General features: G+C 46.3%; 1 protein-coding gene across 2 annotated transcripts in view; it reads left to right on the top strand.

Moving 5' to 3' along the window:
- Positions 1 to 4,444, top strand: part of LOC132890946 (probable polypeptide N-acetylgalactosaminyltransferase 8) — a 72,274-nt gene extending 67,830 nt beyond the window's left edge. The window contains exons 11-13 of one of the 2 annotated variants that reach the window (XM_060928343.1): positions 1,611 to 1,678; positions 1,793 to 1,960; positions 4,119 to 4,444. In XM_060928343.1, the coding sequence (XP_060784326.1) occupies positions 1,611 to 1,678; positions 1,793 to 1,960; positions 4,119 to 4,238 (356 nt within the window). In that variant the 3' untranslated portion in view covers positions 4,239 to 4,444. Of the gene's footprint in view, positions 1 to 1,589; positions 1,679 to 1,792; positions 1,961 to 4,118 lie in introns of those variants that run through there. The other variant, XM_060928342.1, reaches the window with a different exon arrangement.
- Positions 4,445 to 18,758: the final 14,314 nt, after the last annotated feature.

The raw sequence follows: 18,758 nt of genomic DNA, 5'->3' as shown, positions 1-18,758 counted from the left end.
ATGCAGGCATGCTTCTGTATTGGAAATCACAAAATGGGCTCAGGAATATTTCCAGACAACATTACCTGTGAACACAATTCACCGTGCCATCCGCCGTTGCCAGCTAAAACTCTATAGTTCAAAGAAGAAGCCGTATCTAAACATGATCCAGAAGCGCAGACGTCTTCTCTGGGCCAAGGCTCATTTAAAATGGAATGTGGCAAAGTGGAAAACTGTTCTGTGGTCAGACGAATCAAAATTTGAAGTTCTTTATGGAAATCAGGGATGCCGTGTCATTCGGACTAAAGAGGAGAAGGACGACCCAAGTTGTTATCAGCGCTCAGTTCAGAAGCCTGCATCTCTGATGGTATGGGGTTGCATTAGTGCGTGTGGCATGGGCAGCTTACACATCTGGAAAGACACCATCAATGCTGAAAGGTATATCCAGGTTCTAGAGCAACATATGCTCCCATCCAGATGACGTCTCTTCCAGGGAAGACCTTGCATTTTCCAACATGACAATGCCAAACCACATACTGCATCAATTACAGCATTATAGCTGCGTAGAAGAAGGGTCCAGGTACTGAACTGTCCAGCCTGCAGTCCAGATCTTTCACCCATAGAAAACATTTGGCGCATCATAAAACGGAAGATACGACAAAAAAGACCTAAGACAGTTGAGCAACTAGAATCCTACATTAGACAAGAATGGGTTAACATTCCTATCCCTAAACTTGAGCAACTTGTCTCCTCAGTCCCCAGACGTTTACAGACTGTTGTAAAGAGAAAAGGGGATGTCTCACAGTGGTAAACATGGCCTTGTCCCAACTTTTTTGAGATGTGTTGTTGTCATGAAATTTAAAATCACCTAATTTTTCTCTTTAAATGATACATTTTCTCAGTTTAAACATTTGATATGTCATCTATGTTCTATTCTGAATAAAATATGGAATTTTGAAACTTCCACATCATTGCATTCCGTTTTTATTTACAATTTGTACTTTGTCCCAACTTTTTTGGAATCGGGGTTGTATAATTTTTACCCTGTGTTGATTTCAGAAAACCCAAAGAAAATTAAAACTTGTGCACCAAATTCTAGTGGGTTTTTTTTTTCATTAAAGATGTATGCTGTACAATCATTCTGCCACAGAAAAAGAACAGTTCAAAGAAATTACTAAAAGCCCAAATATTGCCATGACATTTATATCCAAGATGACATTCATGTCACTGTATGTAAACTTCTGAGCACAACTCTAAATACACTACGAAATTTAAGAGCTGGTTTTAAAGGTAACTTAAAGACACTACTAAACTTAAGGTTCCTTTAAGGTTTAGATTAAATGCAATTAAATTCACATTTTCACCGAGTGCTTGTTACTTGTGTACTTGTGTCTCTTAAATGCCTCACCACAGTTACATACAAACATTTCAAAGTCAATGGAAGGAATTACAACTGGAGCTTTACTCCTTGAGGAAGCATGAGACTATGACACTTTTAAGCTTAAGAGTTATGTGTCAGTGGCCAAAATGCATCCAAAATAAGTCTTAATATTTTGAATATTTCAAGTCTATTTTTCATTAAATTCATCCTTATATTTTTCACCTTAAAGATGACAAATTTAGATACACAGCTGTGGATCAAGGTGCTGTACCAGGTCATATTCCTATCGCTTATGGATGCCACTATTATGGTCCTCAGGTGAGTACCTGTCAGATAGCTGCACCTGTCAATCTGTACAACAATCATCACTTGTCACTCTGCACACACACACACCCCACTGGCGTACAAACACGGATCTCTCTGTTTTAACAGAATACCTTTTACCGAGAAAGCGGCGAATTGTACATAGGTGGGATCAAGTCTCATAAATACAATGACAACAGGTGTCTGGTGGATCCTGGAACAGGAAATGTGCCTGGTTTATACCCATGCAAAGAGGCACTGACGAAGAATATGAGCTTTTACTGGGATTTTAAACAGGTGCTGTAAATCATTAATCTGAGTGTTTGCTACTTCTTATGTTTTTGCAATTTAATAACCCTGCAAGAATTTTATGCACCTTTTTTTTAATCTTTAGCATGTATCTTAGTATGTAAGTCTAGAGAGGTGTTAAAGGTACTGTAATCCCGAGTTCATATTGAAAAATGCATATTAAAGTTCCAAAAAAATGTACCATGAAGGGCAACAACCCAGGGACAAGAACACATTTAGTTTCAAATTTTGCAGATGGTCATTTTAAGTGTATTTGTGGCTCATCATCATAATTTTATTATCATTATTTTATGTGGGTTCTTACTTTGTTAGCAGTAATAAATATAGAAATATTTCAGTTATTCCGCGAAATCGAGTCGTATATGAGATGACAGCTGACGAGGAGCATAGCACTGAGTTAGCTATAAACCATGTACAATGAGATTGAGTGGAATAACTGTTTTATTCTATCCACATTCACTGGATTTTGAGAAACTGAGCATTTTTATTTTTTATTTTTTTGCAAATTCGATAAATAGAAAGTTTATACTAAATGTCCGACAGAATCATCTCCACTTAGAATTTAAACAAACCGGTGAAATGACCGGAGCAATTTGTGAAAAAATGCTATAATAATAATTATTGAAAAATAAAAATATCTTCTTACCATCAAATACTTTCATTCCATATTTTGTTGCTTTTTTTTTTGGGGGGGGGGGGGGGGGGGTTCAGGTAGAGTTTTTATTTCGTCCTCGGTTGGTTCAGTAACATGCTCCGCCGTTTTTTCTTCTTCTTCAGGGTTATTTGGTGGTTGGTAAACCAACTTAAGGGTGCATTACCACGACCAACTTGGCTGGAGTGTGGAACAGGAGATATTGGGGGGGACTATATTCCTTTCTCCGTCTCTGTTTCTTTTAAATACTTGATAAAGTGATATATCTGACTTGATGTGCTCCACCATTTTGTTTTTCTCTACTCGGTATATGAACTGATATCTTAGTAGTAGAGTAGCCAATCAGAGCACGTGATTGCTCATATCCAGTGAATGTAGATAGAATAATATTAGCTTTTGTGTAATATAAATCATACATGTAACAAATACAAAGTTAAAAGTAGACGGCCTTTCGATTTCATAAAATCGGTGAAATTTAGTTCCCTCTGAAATTTGGCCATTGTGATGTGTATTTCTGTAATATCTCAAAAAAACCAGGCCATTCTGTGGCTGGGAAGTTATTTAATTTGAGGGGATTCCTGAGCAAATAAATTGCTTGCTTCGTGCAGTCAAGCAGGCAGAGGAAGTTTGTGTGCGCATGCGCATGCTTACCTTAGTCGTCATCATCTTCATCTTTTAGGTTTTACGGCAGCTGGCATCCACAGTGTTGCATTATTGCCATCTTCATGTTTACCTTTGATCATGCACTGACAGTTCCATCATTCTGTCACTAAACGAACCCTGATCACACCGAGGTGCTTGCTGACCGCCGATATTTATTAGTTTGGGCCTGTGTTTCCTTTCCTTCGTATATAACATTACGTCTTTTCTTCTCACTTTCCGTTATTGTAGTCGGTCTTTCACGTTTCATTCATACACTCGCATCCTACATTTTTCTCTCCTGCCTCAAATTTGTATCCCACAATGCCTTGTGTGAATAGGGAAAGCCCACCAGGTGATGCATGACGTACTAGCTTGAATTGGGTCATGGTGAAGCAGGAAAAAATAGTGGGGAATTTAAGGCCACATGGCCCTAAATTCATTAATTGTTCTATTTTTTAAAAACCTAAACATTGGAAATCTGTGATTCAAATTCAGTAGCTTTCGATCCACTAAACAAAAATAATTGGGTGTCGGTGAAAATTCTTTTTATGACTTACACTTGAAAAATAGTCTACCTTTAAACAGATAGAAACCATTTTAAAAATATTTAAATTTAAATGGGTATCATATATATATCTATAAACATTACCAAATTCTATTTAAAAAAATATAATTACAGTTTACTGAGGCTGTTGTTTAATGCATTTAGTGGTGTCATATTGTTAGAACTTTTAGAAAAGAAAAATTAAAATGAACTGTAGGTAAATTAACGGTCATTAAACTAGACAAAATAATTGCCTACAAATGTAAGCATTTTCTCGACTATACTCATCATTGCTCTTTTGATTGCAGGGTGGTCAACTGCGCAACCGAAACACAAACAGATGTGTGCAAATAGATCATCATGCTCTTGTTCTTCAAAACTGCTCAGGACAACGATGGGAGATTAAATATATTGTCAAACCCTTTTGATGGTTTTCCTATCTTATTTCCATTCCAAGTCAGTTTCTCTACCTGCACAATGTTCAATGTAAAACTCAGTTGTAATTCTGTAAATCCCTACAAGCGTACAAGAATTCTAAACATAGGATCTTCAGTATGAACAATTCTACTGTCATGTTTTTATGAATTATTTATAAGAAATCCTTTATATTTACAATAAATAATTATCAAGTCAAGCCAACTTTATTGTCAAATATGCTATACATGCTCAACATACAGCACAGATGAAATTTTAGTCCTCTCTGACCCACGGTGCAAACAGGCAATGCAATAAATAAAAATAGAATAACTGAAATAAACAGTATAAACACTCTAGATAAGAAATAGACATAGACTAAACACTCACACACACACATTCCTTGAACAGAACATCCTGGAGCGTTTTATTTTTCTTTATAAAACAACAATTTGCCTACAGTGGTCGAAATACTTTTTTCCAGTGTTCAGCAATATTGCAGAATGTCAATTTTGTTCTGCAATTTGGAAATATTTTCTGCAAATGCACAAGCCTCCATACTACACCCTTCTCAACCTAATAATGCCTATATTTACATCATATCTAGCTTTACAACTCATAGCATTACTGTAATTCTTTATTCTCTCACTCTATTTTTAAGTTCAATCTTCACAGATCCTTCTCTGCTGCAAAGTTATCATTCCATGATACCTCCACAGGTCTTTCATCCCCCTCGCCCTGACACTACAGGCTACTACAACTTGAAGTATACCAACTAATTCATAAATGTACTAGTTATCACACCCACACATTATCCTTCCACACAACATACTAATAAAGGCATCACCACAATAAAAAATAGAACACAACTGTTCTTCAAGGAACAAAACATTCATTTTCATGTTACACGTCATGTTACATTTTGTCAAGATTAAGTTTCTAACTTGAACAATAGATTGTTACCCAAAATGTACTTCATTCACAGTGTTTGCATCTGCAACCTGTAGTTTTAAATTGAAAGCAAGGTTTCAATTCTACACTCTGTTACATCTTACGATGATGCAAAGAATTGATGCCATTATGGAATAAAACCCAACTGGCAAATGGAAAGACATTTGGGTTCATTGTGTTTGCCTGGCTTCTAAAGTGCAAGGTCATGAACTGAACTGAGAACGACTGCAGGGGCTTCACTGCTCTAAACTAACAACAGAGAACTGGGTACAAACTAATCATGGCAGAACTGAGAGCTACAGAACTACTGAGAGCTACAGAACTGAACCTATGAGCTTTCTCTTACAGGGCAACTGTTTTACTTTGTGCTAGTCTGCACCACAGGCAAGACAGCACTAGTAAAAAAAAAAATAGAACATGTACACAAAACATGTATTAGTGTAGCTTGGTATGAGAAAACAAAATATTCAAAAGTATCTATAAATAAAGGTAAAATACTTTTGCTGTCTTCAAAAGGGATATATCATCAGTATAATTTTGCATGATTCAACAATACAATATATACAAACCTATACAATTTACCAATATATATGTATGCAAGATAAGAACTAGTCAGCAGCGACCATCTTCATTTTTGTCACCCTCGCGGATGCGCGATCTGTCGCTGTTGTTGTTGGAGCCACGCTGGCTGCCGGTCTTGCCGAGATACGACAAAATCGTCCTTGTTTTCTTGGCGTTTTTGTCGGACTCTTGCCCCGAAGAAACAATCCTCTTCTTGGGAGCCATGTTTGTTGTGCCACATTGAATTCTGGGAGATGCATGGCGGAAACTGCTGAACACTGCCGAGGTATTTGTCGGGTCCTCCCGGCGGGTATTAAAAGTGACAAAATCTTACATCGGAAAATGGCAACTGCCCTTATTTGGTTGTTGTCGCCTTTCTTCGGTATTACGTAAATATTGCTCAACTTTGACCTGGAAAACGCTGTCAGGTTCGCGCGGCGCAGGTTTCAGTTTATTTACAGCGCCGCTAGTTTGCTAAATTGAGAACCATTGAATCCCGAGCCTGATTTTTTCATTCTGCAAAACTGCAGGTTGTTTCATTTTTCTTCTGCAAATCTTGAAAATCATTCTGCAAAATGCAGACGGGTATTTCGAACACTGGCCTATGATTGCAATTTTTTATTTATTAATGAATATCACCTTTTATTTTACATTTAATTTTGAAATGTCCACAAAACAGGTCAGTTCTTCAAGCAGCTACAGTATAAACATTACTTCCTTCACTAGTATCTCTTTTTTCTTTCTTTCACATAAAATTATTAAGATTAAAACAACAAAAAACCCAGTTTTTCATGTTATTGAGAAATTGCTAAGCACAAAGCCATCTATCATGAAGACATTCCTGTGGCAGAAAAACCTAAAGTTACTGAAAGGTTCTGAGTGCAAAGTTGAATTCTGGGTGAAATGTTCTATTTCTATTGCTGTTGGAGTTTTTAAATGTTTTGCTGATGCACACTCACACTGTGTATCCTGTGTTTAAATGTTTTGCCGAGATAAAAAGCATCCCGCATTTTACGATTCCGGAGATTGCTGAAGCAAGCGAGCAACAATATCACGTGACCATTGTGGGGCGTGTTTGACCTACTTGTAACCAAAACAAGTCGGCGTGGGGAAACATGGTGGATTCCGCTCTCCCTCCAGCTAAAAGCCAGAAGAAAAGGAAAGCCTGCTTAGTGAGTGCAACTGCAAAATAGAGCAAGGTTAGATGACTTACCATTTTTCTGGACCGATAACTAAATCATTCTCGCTAGTGCTTAGCTATCTTAGCCTTAAAATGCATGGGCTCGACTCCATGGTAGTGAATCTGGAGTTATACACAAAGTTTTGATCTTACAAAGAAAGAAACGATAACACAAAAGCAGTCACAGAGAAAAGATATATTCATCTTTTATTTCACGGATCAATTCACAAATGTCAACCACAAATTACATCCCTGCGACTCAAAACTCTCCGAGGTCGATGCAGAGTCACAATGTTTTCTGCACGTCGCCATCTTGGTGTGATGTAGTTCCATAGTTATGATAATTAGTTCAAGCTCCTCGTGTTCGGCTGTTTCCGTAGGGCCATACTATTTACATCAGGAAGAAGGAAAACTGTCCCAAAATGGAGAAAAGCGACCCTCAGGACATCAAAATGATTACATCTCGTCCACATGATCCTGTTCTTGTGAGACAGAGGAAAATGTTTTGTACAATAATTTTTTTTTTTGAAAATTTCAGATGACTTTGCAGTCAGCACCTTTTAAAGTTAAAGCTCTGATTGTTCCTGACACTGCTGATACTGGAGACTCCTTCCATAAATGTTACCTGAATGTCTCTTCAGAGAAAACGTCATCACATCGATTATTATATCCATCTTTGTTAAATAACAGTGTTTTTAATATTTATTTTAGAAATTATGTACAGTGTCTGTCATACAAGTGAATGAGCTGTTACTACAGAAACAATCATGTTAGAACTCATTAATGTGATTTGCCTGAGAAGAAAAGGATTTCACTGTGCTGTAATGTATACAGTCTGTGACAAATAAAGGCTGCTTCTTATTTTGAGTTCAAAAATTGAAATAAGTCCTTGCAAAAGTATTTTTGTATGGGTTTTTGTGTGAAACTTTATCATATATTCAGATTTTTTTAAACTACATCTATAATTATTACTGAGTAGGCCTACATGCACGCTGCTGCAGTCGGTATCCAGTTATTTAGCACAAAAGTCTTTTAGCACAACTCTGTTCTTTAGCACAACTGTGGATTATAGTCACAATACAGGTAGTCGTCAACTTACGACTGCGTTTGGTTACGACTAACCGGTCGTAAACCGATCTGGTCGTAAGTCAGCCTATGTTAAATGAACGTAAGTATATTGTGATGTGTAATGATATTGTAATAATCTTAAAGTCTTATTTTATCAACATTTTCTTATTTCATTATCTTGGCTCATTATTTGGATTAAGTCAAACACTGCATACTACACTGCGTACAGTACAATTCGTTTAATATGTGCAAAACAAAAAATACGAAATACAGGTGTGAAAAATAGAAAACATTTTAGTTTGAAACATACCAAAATAGGGCAGCACGGTGGTATAGTGGTTAGCGCTGTCGCCTCACAGCAAGAAGGTCCTGGGTTCGAGCCCCGGGGCCGGCGAGGGCCTTTCTGTGTGGAGTTTGCATGTTCTCCCCGTGTCCGCGTGGGTTTCCTCCGGGTGCTCCGGTTTCCCCCACAGTCCAAAGACATGCAGGTTAGGTTAACTGGTGACTCTAAATTGACCGTAGGTGTGAATGTGAGTGTGAATGGTTGTCTGTGTCTATGTGTCAGCCCTGTGATGACCTGGCGACTTGTCCAGGGTGTACCCCGCCTTTCGCCTGTAGTCAGCTGGGATAGGCTCCAGCTTGCCTGCGACCCTGTAGAAGGATAAAGCGGCTAGAGATAATGAGATGAGATGAGATATACCAAAATACAAATGTAAAACATAGCAAAATAAAAAACTTAGTGACCGCTGGCATCACTGGTGCTTGGCTGTGGGTCGTCTACGTCATCAACAGCTGTTGCAGCGCTCGGGCTGGCGGGAGCATTTGCTCGTTTCATAAGCCAGGAGCTGGAGCGGAAACTGTATGACGGAGTGCACGAGGGAGCGCGAGAGAGACTGCACATGTGCCTGGTGCTGGGGCGGAAACTGTATGACGGAGTGCACGAGAGAGACTGCGCATGTGCCTGGAGCTGGAGCGGAAACTGTTGTACACGGCGAGAGGCGCTGCCGGGAGCTGGGGCGGAAACTGTCGTACGCTCAGCTAGCTCAGCTGGGAAGCACTTGCCAGTCATAACCAGACAGTCGTAAGTCGCATAGGTCGTAAGTCGATGACTACCTGTAATTGGAAAAAAAAACCTCATCTTGATATAGAAAGGGGTTTATTATGATTGCTTAGGGACTGGAAGTTGGAATTTCTGCTGCTGTTCATGTTACGGATCAGTTGTGGATCCCTGAAATGTGGACTGAAAATCTGATTCTTTGGTGTCTTTGGATATTTGGAGTTAAGCCATAACAAACCTTGAATTGTCTGCACCTTCACAGATAACTTCAGTCACTTCTGATCATATCACAAATTCAACTGACTTTCAATAATTACATGTTTGCCGAATTAATTAACCAGGGGATCATGTCTCTTGCCCTGTTTGACAACATCTGTTTTGCTGACTAAGAGTGGCATCTATTCCTAAAACCTTATTCAAATTATGAAAAGTCCATTTGATATCACAGATTACTGTTTACTTTTTTTAACCTCACAAAATACCTTGGATGATGTTCTTAAGAAAGTGCCATCACCAAAAGTCTTTGAGTTTCTGTCACGTGTTTTTTAAAGCAGCTCATTCAGTTATTTATTCATTAGTTTTATTTATTTTATATATTTTTGTAATTTTATTTCTTTTAATGATTAGCTCATCCGGCTGATAGGTGATGAGTTTATGACTTGGACTTGAGCACTGATGACTCGGACTTGGACTCATGCATTAAATGTATTCGGACTCATAAATTGGAGACGAGGACTCCGATTTTTTTCTTTATTTTTTGTAACGTGCCATAATAATTTGGCATAAGATATTTATATCTACATTAATTTTTGTACGAATTTTGTGTAAGAGTGTCACACCTGTGTGCCTTGGTGTTTGCATCAGACAGACTCTCGCATGCACGCCATAAACGACTCGCACCTATACAAGATTAAGGCGCAATCAGCGTGCCTATATAAAAATGTGAAAACACACTATGGTAGCGGGGGCGTGGTCAAGCATCGGTCTGTGACCGGAGGGCGGAGTCACTGCACGTGATGCCAATTAACCTGTGTTTGTGTGTCTTCCCCAGTGACCGCGCCCTATATAAGGAGAGAGAGAGCAGAGGAAGGGAGCTCTCTCCCCAACCAGACAAATGATGTGTGTGTGCATGTCTGTGGTACTGGGAGATTGTGAAAGCTGAAAAGCTGAAAATAAAGAGTTTTGAAAACTCAGTTCTGGCCTGCCGTACTTCTGTGCTCCACCCACCCACTCAAAGTCTTACAGTGGTGCCGAAACCCAGGAACGGAGCACAGAGGAGAACAGCCCCATGGAGTCCTCCCCCTTCGCAGACCTGATCCACGCCCTCGCCACGGCCCAACAGAGTCAGCACCAGGTGCTGGTCACCCTCCGAAAGGAGCAATCGCAAAGGTTCGAGGCCCTGATGCTGGCGCAACAAGAAGCTCGTCAGGCCTTCCGGCACCTCCTCGCGTCGGCGGGGTCCATCACCTCCATGGGCCCTCCCCACCTCACCTTAACAAAGATGGGCCCGCACGACGACCCTGAGGCCTTCCTAGCGCTCTTCGAGCAAACAGCAGAGGCCTGGGGCTGGCCGGTGGAACAGCGAGCAGCATGCCTTCTCCCCCTGCTAACGGGTGAGGCGTAGTTGGCCACGCTACAGCTCCCCGCCGACAGCCGGCTGGTCTACGCGGACCTGCACCGGGCCGTCCTCCAGCGTGTGGAGCGCACCCCAGAACAACAACGCCAGTGCTTCCGCACTCTACGCCTAGAGGAGGTCAGCCGGCCGTTCGCGTTTGGCCAGCAACTCTGGGACACCTGCCGGTGGTGGCTGAGGGCTGACAACTGCGACGCCGAGGGAATCGTCGATCTGGTGGCACTGGAGCAGTTCATCGTCCGACTTCCTGAAGGGACCGCGGAGTGGGTCCAGTGCCATCGCCAGGCATCACTGGATCAGGCCATCGAGTTGGCGGAGGATCATTTGGCGGCTGTTCCCATGGCAGGATCACAGATGTCCACTTCCCCTCTCTCCCCCTCCCCTTCTGTGTCTCGTCCTCACCCTGTTCCACCACCGCGGAGGCGGGAGCCGGCTCCACCCCAACCGGCCCGCCACACCCACAGTGCCCTCCCATTTCCTGCTTCCGTGTCTGTCTCTCTCCCCCCTCATGTGAGTGAGCCCCAGAGCGCCGGTGCAGAGAGAAAGCCCAGGCCAGTTTGCTGGCGCTGCGGGGAGCCGGGGCACCTCCAGCATCAGTGCTTGGCCATGGAGGTGGGCGCGGTAGTCCGGACTCCCAACGGGCCAGGAACCGCCCTCGATCGGGCCGGAGCGTATCGCATACCGGTGAGTGTCCAAGGGGATACGTATTAGGCTTTGGTGGACTCTGGCTGTAATCAGACCTCAAATCCACCAAAGCCTGGTGCAAGACGAGGCACTGGGGGGAGCACAATTGGTGAAGGTGTTGTGTGTGCACGGGGATGTTCACAACTACCTTTTAGTGTTGGTCCACATTCTTTTTTGAGGGGAAAAATTTAGTGTAAAGGCAGCGGTTAATCCTCACCTTACCCACTCGATAATTTTGGGGACTGATTGGCCGGGATTTCGGGAGTTAATGACTCATTTAGTGAAGAATGGGTCCTGCCGTAGTTCAGCAGGGGGAGGTCCTGGTGTGGCATTGGCGGGAGCAGCTGTCACAGAGCCGTCTACGTCATCACCGCGTCAGAGTGAGGAGCAGCAGGCTCCTCCTCCCTCTCTCGGGGAATCCCTCGTGGATTTCCCGTTAAAGCAATCGCGAGATGAGACTCTGCGGCATGCGTTTGACCAAGTGAGAGTAATCAATGGTCAAATGCTCCAGCCAAACGCCACCCCGTCCTTCTCCTATTTCTCCATTATGAGGGATAGATTATACCAAGTGACACAACGCAGGACACTCAGACTAAGGAGACGATGTCACAATTTTTGATCCCAAAGAGCCGCCAGGAATTAGTATTCCAGGTGGCTCACTTTAATCCCATGGCTGGACACTTGGGGCAGGATAAGACACTAGCCCGAATAATGGCCCGGTTCTACTGGCCAGGGATTTGCGGCGATGTCCGTAGGTGGTGTATGGCATGCCGCGAATGCCAGTTAGTAAATCCAGCGGCCATTCCAAAAGCGCCTTTGCACCCTCTACCATTAATCGAGACCCTGTTCGAAAGAATTGGGATGGATCTCATCGGGCCATTAGATCGGTCAATACAAGGGTATCGCTTTTTTTTTAGTTCTGGTGGACTATGCAACGTGATACCCGGAAGCAGTGCCTCTTCGCAATATCTCAGCACGCAGTAATGCAGAAGCACTCTTCCACGTCATCTCCCGAGTCGGAATCCCCAAAGAGATTCTGACTGATCAAGGCACCTCGTTTATGTCACGCACACTGCGCAAACTGTATGGGTTATTGGGAATTAAGCCGATCCGCACCAGTGTTTATCACCCACAAACGGACGGTTTAGTGGAACGATTCAATTGCACCCTAAAGAATATAATTAAAAAGTTTGTACGTGAGGATGCAGGCAATTGGGATAAATGTCTCAAACCCCTGTTATTTGCAGTGCGAGAGGTCCCACAAGCCTCCACGGGGTTCTCCCCATTCGAATTATTATATGGGCGTAAGCCGCGTGGCATCCTAGATGTATTGCGGGAAAATTGGGAGGAGGGACCATCACCGAGCAAAAATGAAATCCAATACATTATTGACCTGCGCGCAAAACTCCACACACTCACACACCTAACCCAGCAGAATTTGCGGCAGGCCCAAGAACGGAAAATCCGCCTGTATGACAGGGGTACGCACCTTAGGGAGTTTGCACCGGGAGATAAAGTACTCGTACTGTTGCCCACGTCGAGCTCCAAATTGATCGTCAAGTGGCAAGGACCCTTGGAGGTTGCACGGCGAGTCAGGGACGTTGACTATGAGGTGAGGCGAACGGACAGGGGTGGGGTGCAACAGATTTACCACCTCAATCTGCTCAAACTCTGGAACGAGGAGGTCCCCGTGGCGTTGGTGTCGTTGGTTCTGGAGAAGGCGGAGCTGGGGCAGGAGGTTCAAAAGGGAACATTGACATCGCTTACCTCTCCGGTCCCCTGTGGAAACCACCTCTCCCCGACCCAACTCACGGAGGTTGCCCAGTTGCAGACTGAATTTTTGGACGTGTTCTCGCCCCTGCCCGGCCGCACCCGCCTCATAGAACACCACATTGGGACGCCCCTGGGGGTGGTAGTGCGCAGCCGCCCTTACAGGCTACCCAAACACAAGAAGAAGGTGGTTCGGGAAGAACTCGAGGCCATGCTCGAAATGGGCATCGTCGAGGAGTCCCACAGTGACTGGAGCAGCCCGGTGGTCTTGGTTCACAAGGCCGACGGGTTGGTCCGGTTCTGTGTGGACTACAGAAAAGTCAACGCCGTGTCTAAATTCAATGCGTACCCAATGCCTCGTATTGACGAGTTGCTTGATCAACTAGGCACGGCTCACCTTTATTCGACACTGGATTTAACAAAGGGTTATTGGCAGATCCCCTCGACTCCACTATCCCAAGAAAAAACGGCCTTTTCCACACCATTTGGCTTACACCAATTTGTCACACTTCCTTTTGGGCTGTTTGGGGCGCCCGCTATGTTCCAGTGGCTTATGGACAGGGTCCTCTGCCCCCATGCCACCTATGCGGCCGCATACTTAGATGATATCATAATCTATAGTAATGACTGGCCGCAGTATCTGCAACACCTGAGGGCCGTCCTTGGGTCGCTGAGGCGAGCGGGTCTCACAGCCAACCCGAAGAAGTGCGTGATTGGAAGTACGGTATCTGGGCTTCCACTTGGGCAATGGGCAGGTGCGTCCACAAATTAATAAGACAGCAGCAATTGCAGCCTGCCGGAGGCCCAAGACCAAAAAGGGGGCGAGACAGTTCCTGGGGCTGGCTGGCTACTATCGTAGGTTTATACCTAATTATTCGGATGTTACCAGTGGACGGAGCAGTCCCAGCGGGCTTTCTCTGAGGTGAAGGCTGCACTGTGTGGGGGGCCACTGTTACACTCCCCTGACTTTTCTCTCCCCTTTATGTTGCAGACGGACGCGTTGGACAGGGGGCTGGGGGCTGTTCTGTCCCAGGATGTGGAGGGGGAGGATCGCCCCGTGCTGTACATCAGCAGGAAGCTGTCAGTGCGTGATGTGCACTACAGCACGATAGAGAAGGAGTGCCTAGCCATCAAGTGGGCGGTCCTCGCCCTCTGCTACTACCTGCTGGGACACCCTTTCACCCTCTGTTCGGACCACGTGCCGCTCCAGTGGCTCCACCGCATGAAGGATGCCAACGCGCAGATCACCCGTTGGTATCTGGAACTCCAGCCCTTTAACTTCAAGGTGATCCACAGGCTGGGAGCGCAGATGGTCATGGCGGACTTCCTCTCCCATCGGGGGGGTAGTCGGCTGCAGGCTGGACAGCTGCCCGGCCTGAGTTGGGCGGTGGGGGTATGTGGCAGCAGGGGTGTGGTCAAGCATCAGTCTGTGACCGGAGGGCAGACTCAGGGAAGGTAAGTAGCAGAATCACTGCACCTGATGTCAATTAACCTGTGTTTGTGTGTCTTCCCCAGTGACCGTGCCCTATATAAGGAGAGAGAGAGAGCAGAGGAAGGGCGCTCTCTCCCCAACCAGACAAATGATGTGTGTGCGCGCGTGTCTGTGGTTCTGGGAGATTGTGAAGGCTGAAAAGCTGAAAATAAAGAGTTTTGAAAACTCAGTTCTGGCCTGCCGTACTTCTGTGCTCCACCCACCCACTCAAAGTCTTACACACACTTACTTTGCAAAGTATTGAGTTGCGTTGCTGACACATTACTGAGCCTTATTTCCTTGTTTGGTTTCCTGATCCCTGATTTCCTGTTTCCCGTCTTTGATTCTGTTGAGTCTACGATAGCCTGTTTGTGTCTCGCTCGACCTATTGTCTGTTTTATGATTTTGCCTGCTGTTCTGGATTGTTTACCATTGTGGCAGCGGGGGTGTGGTCAAGCGCCGGTCTGTGACAGGAGGGCGGAGTCAGGGAAGGTAAGTGGCAGAATCACTACACCTGATGTCAATTAACCTGTGTTTGTGTGTGTGTGTGTGTGTGTGTGTGTGTGTGTGTGTGTGTGTGTGTGTATGACTGGGAGAGTTATTTTGTGTCTGAAAAGAACAATTAAACCATAAGTTATGGAACTTTATTCTGGCCTGCCGTCTTTCTGTGCTCCTCCCCCTCCTACAAACTGCCACAGTGGTGCTGAAACCCGGAATGGAGCACAGGAAAAGAACAGCCCCATGGAGTCCTCCCCCTTTGCAGACCTGGTCCATGCCCTCGCCACGGCCCAGCAGAGCCAGCACCAGGCGCTAGTCACCCTCCAGAAGGAGCAAGAGCGCCGGTTCGAGGCCCTGGTGCTGGCGCAGCAGGAAGATCAACGGTGTTCCGGCACCTCCTCGTGTCGGCAGGGTCCACCATCTCCACCGCCGCGGGCCCTTCTTCCCTCACCCTAGCTAAGATGGGCCCACGGGATGACACCGAGGCCTTCCTCACGTTCTTCGAGCAGACAGCAGAGGCCTCGGGCTGGCCAGTGGAACAGCGAGCGGCGCGCCTCCTCCCCCTACTAACAGGTGAGGTGCAGCTGGCCGCGCAACAGCTCCCCGCCGACCGCCGGCTGGCCTATGCGGACCTTCGCCTGGCCATCCTCCAACGGGTGGGGCGCACCCCTGAACAACAGCGACAGCGCTTCCGCTCTCTGCGGCTGGAGGAAGTCGGCCAGCCGTTAACGTTTGGCCAGCAGCTCCGGGATGCCTGCTGGCGGTGGTCGAGGGCCAACAACCACGACGCCGAGGGAATCCTCAATCAGGTGGTGCTGGAGCAGTTCTTTGGCCACCTGCCAGAGGGAACCGCGGAGTGGGTCCAGTGCCACCGCCCGGCGTCGCTGGATCAGGCCATCGAGTTGGCGGAGGACCATTTGGCGGCTGTTCCGATGGCAGGACAGCGGACATCCTCTTCTCTCCTCTCTCTCTCTCTCCCCCTCTCTCCTCCTGTGTCTTGTCCTCGCCCCATTCCCCCACCGCGGAGGCGGGGGCCGGCCCCACCCCAGCCAGCCCGTCGCACCCGCGGTGCCCTCCCGTTTTTCCCTTCTGTGTCTGTCTCTTCCCCCCCTCAGGTGAGTGAGCCCCAGGGCGCCGGTGCAGAGAGGAAGCCTGGGCCGGTTTGCTGGTGCTGCGGGGAGCCGGGCCACCTCCAACATCAGTGTTTGGCAATGGAAGTGGGCGCGGTGGTTCGGATCCCCGACGCGCCAGGAGCTGCCCTCGATCGGGCCAGAGCGTATCGCATACTGGTGAGTATCCAAGGGGATACATATCAGGCGTTGGTGGATTCTGGTTGTAATCAGACCTCAATTCACCAAAGCCTGGTGCAAGATGAGGCATTGGGGGGAGCACAGGGGGTGAAGGTGTTGTGTGTGCACGGGGATGTTCACAGCTACCCTTTGGTGTCGGTCCACATTTTTTTCCGAGGGGAAAAATTTATAGTAAAAGCGGCGGTTAATCCTCGCCTCACCCACTCGATAATTTTGGGGACTGATTGGCCGGGATTCGGGGAGTTGATGAGTCATTTAGCGAAGAGTGGGTCCTGCCATAGTTCAGCAGGGGGAGGTCCCGGTGTCGCTTTGGTGGGAGCAGCTGTCACAGAGCCGTCTACGTCATCTCCGCGTCAGAGCGAGGAGCCACAGGCTCCTCCTCCCTCTCTCTCGGAATCCCTTGCGGATTTTCCATTAGAGCAGTCGCGAGATGAGACTCTGCGGCATGCGTTTGACCAAGTGAGAGTAATCGATGGTCAAACGCTCCCGCCGAACGCCATCCCGTCTTTCCCATATTTTTCTATTATGAAAGATAGATTATACCGAGTGACGCAGGACACTCAGACGAAAGAGCAAATCATAAAGCTTTTGATTCCAAAAAGCCGCCGGGAATTGGTATTCCAGGCAGCTCACTTTTATCCCATGGCTGGACACTTAGGGCAAGATAAGACACTAGCCCGAATAATGGCCCGATTCTATTGGCCGGGGATTCGCGGCGATGTCCGTAGGTGGTGTATGGCATGCCGCGAATGCCAGTTAGTAAATCCAGCGGCCATTCCAAAAGCGCCTTTGCGCCCTCTACCATTAATTGAGACCCTGTTCGAAAGAATTGGGATGGATCTCATCGGGCCATTAGATCGGTCAACACGAGGGTACCGCTTTATATTAGTTCTGGTGGACTATGCAACGCGATACCCGGAAGCAGTGCCTCTCCGCAATATCTCAGCACGCAGTATTGCGGAGGCACTCTTCCGCGTCATCTCCGGAGTTGGAATCCCGAAAGAGATTCTGACTGATCAAGGCACCTCGTTTATGTCATGAACACTGAACAAACTGTATGGGTTATTAGGTATTAAGCCGATCCGCACCAGCGTTTATCACCCACAAACGGACGGTTTAGTTGAACGGTTCAATCGCACCCTCAAGAATATAATAAAAAAATTCGTAAGTGAGGATGCACGTAACTGGGATAAATGGCTCGAACCCTTGTTATTTGCAGTGCGAGAGGTCCCCCAAGCCTCCACGGGGTTCTCCCCGTTTGAATTATTATATGGGCATAAGCCGCGCGGCATTTTAGACGTGCGGCGAGAAAATTGGGAGGAGGGACCTTCACCAAATAAAAATGAAATTCAATACGTTATTGACCTGCGCGCAAAACTTCACACACCTAACCCAGGAGAATTTGCGGCAGGCCCAAGAACGGCAAACCCGCCTGTACGATAGGGGTACGCGCCTTAGGGAGTTTGCACTGGGAGATAAAGTACTCGTACTGTTGCCCACATCGAGTTCCAAATTGATCGCCAAGTGGCAAGGACCCTTTGAAGTCACACGGCGAGTCGGGGACGTCAACTATGAGGTGAGGCGAATGGACAGGGGTGGGGTGCTACAGATTTACCACCTCAATCTACTCAAGCTCTGGAATGAGAAGGTCCCCGTAGCATTGGTGTCGGTGGTTACGGAGAAGGCGGAGCTGGGGCGGGAGGTTCAAAATGAAGCATTGGCATCGCATACCTCTCCGGTCCCCTGTGGAGACCACCTCTCCCCGACCCAACTCACGGAGGTTGCCCAGTTGCAGACCGAGTTTTCGGACGTGTTCTCGCCCCTGCCCGGCCGCACCCACCTCATAGAGCACCACATTGAGCCGCCCTTACAGGCTACCCGAACACAAGAAAAAAGTGGTTTGGGAAGAACTCGAGGCCATGCTCGAGATGGGCATCGTCGAGGAGTCCCACAGTGACTGGAGCAGCCCAGTGGTCTTGGTTCCCAAGGCCGACAGGTCGGTCCGGTTCTGTGTGGACTACAGAAAAGTCAACGCGGTGTCTAAATTCGACGTGTACCCAATGCCTCATATTGATGAGTTGCTCGATCGGCTAGGCACGGCTCGCTTTTACTCGACGCTGGATTTGACAAAGGGTTATTGGCAGATCCCCTTGACTCCATTATCCCGAGAAAAAATGGCCTTTTCCACACCGTTCGGCTTACACCAGTTTGTCACACTTCCTTTTGGACTGTTTGGGGCGCCTGCTACGTTTCAGCGGCTGATGGACAGGGTCCACCGCCCCCATGCCACCTATGTGGCCGCATACCTCGACGATATCATTATTTATAGTAATGACTGGCAGCGGCACTTA

Source organism: Neoarius graeffei, chromosome 8, assembly GCF_027579695.1.
Source record: "Neoarius graeffei isolate fNeoGra1 chromosome 8, fNeoGra1.pri, whole genome shotgun sequence".
NCBI lineage: Eukaryota > Metazoa > Chordata > Actinopteri > Siluriformes > Ariidae > Neoarius > Neoarius graeffei.
This window is presented reverse-complemented; position numbering and strand designations above follow the sequence as displayed.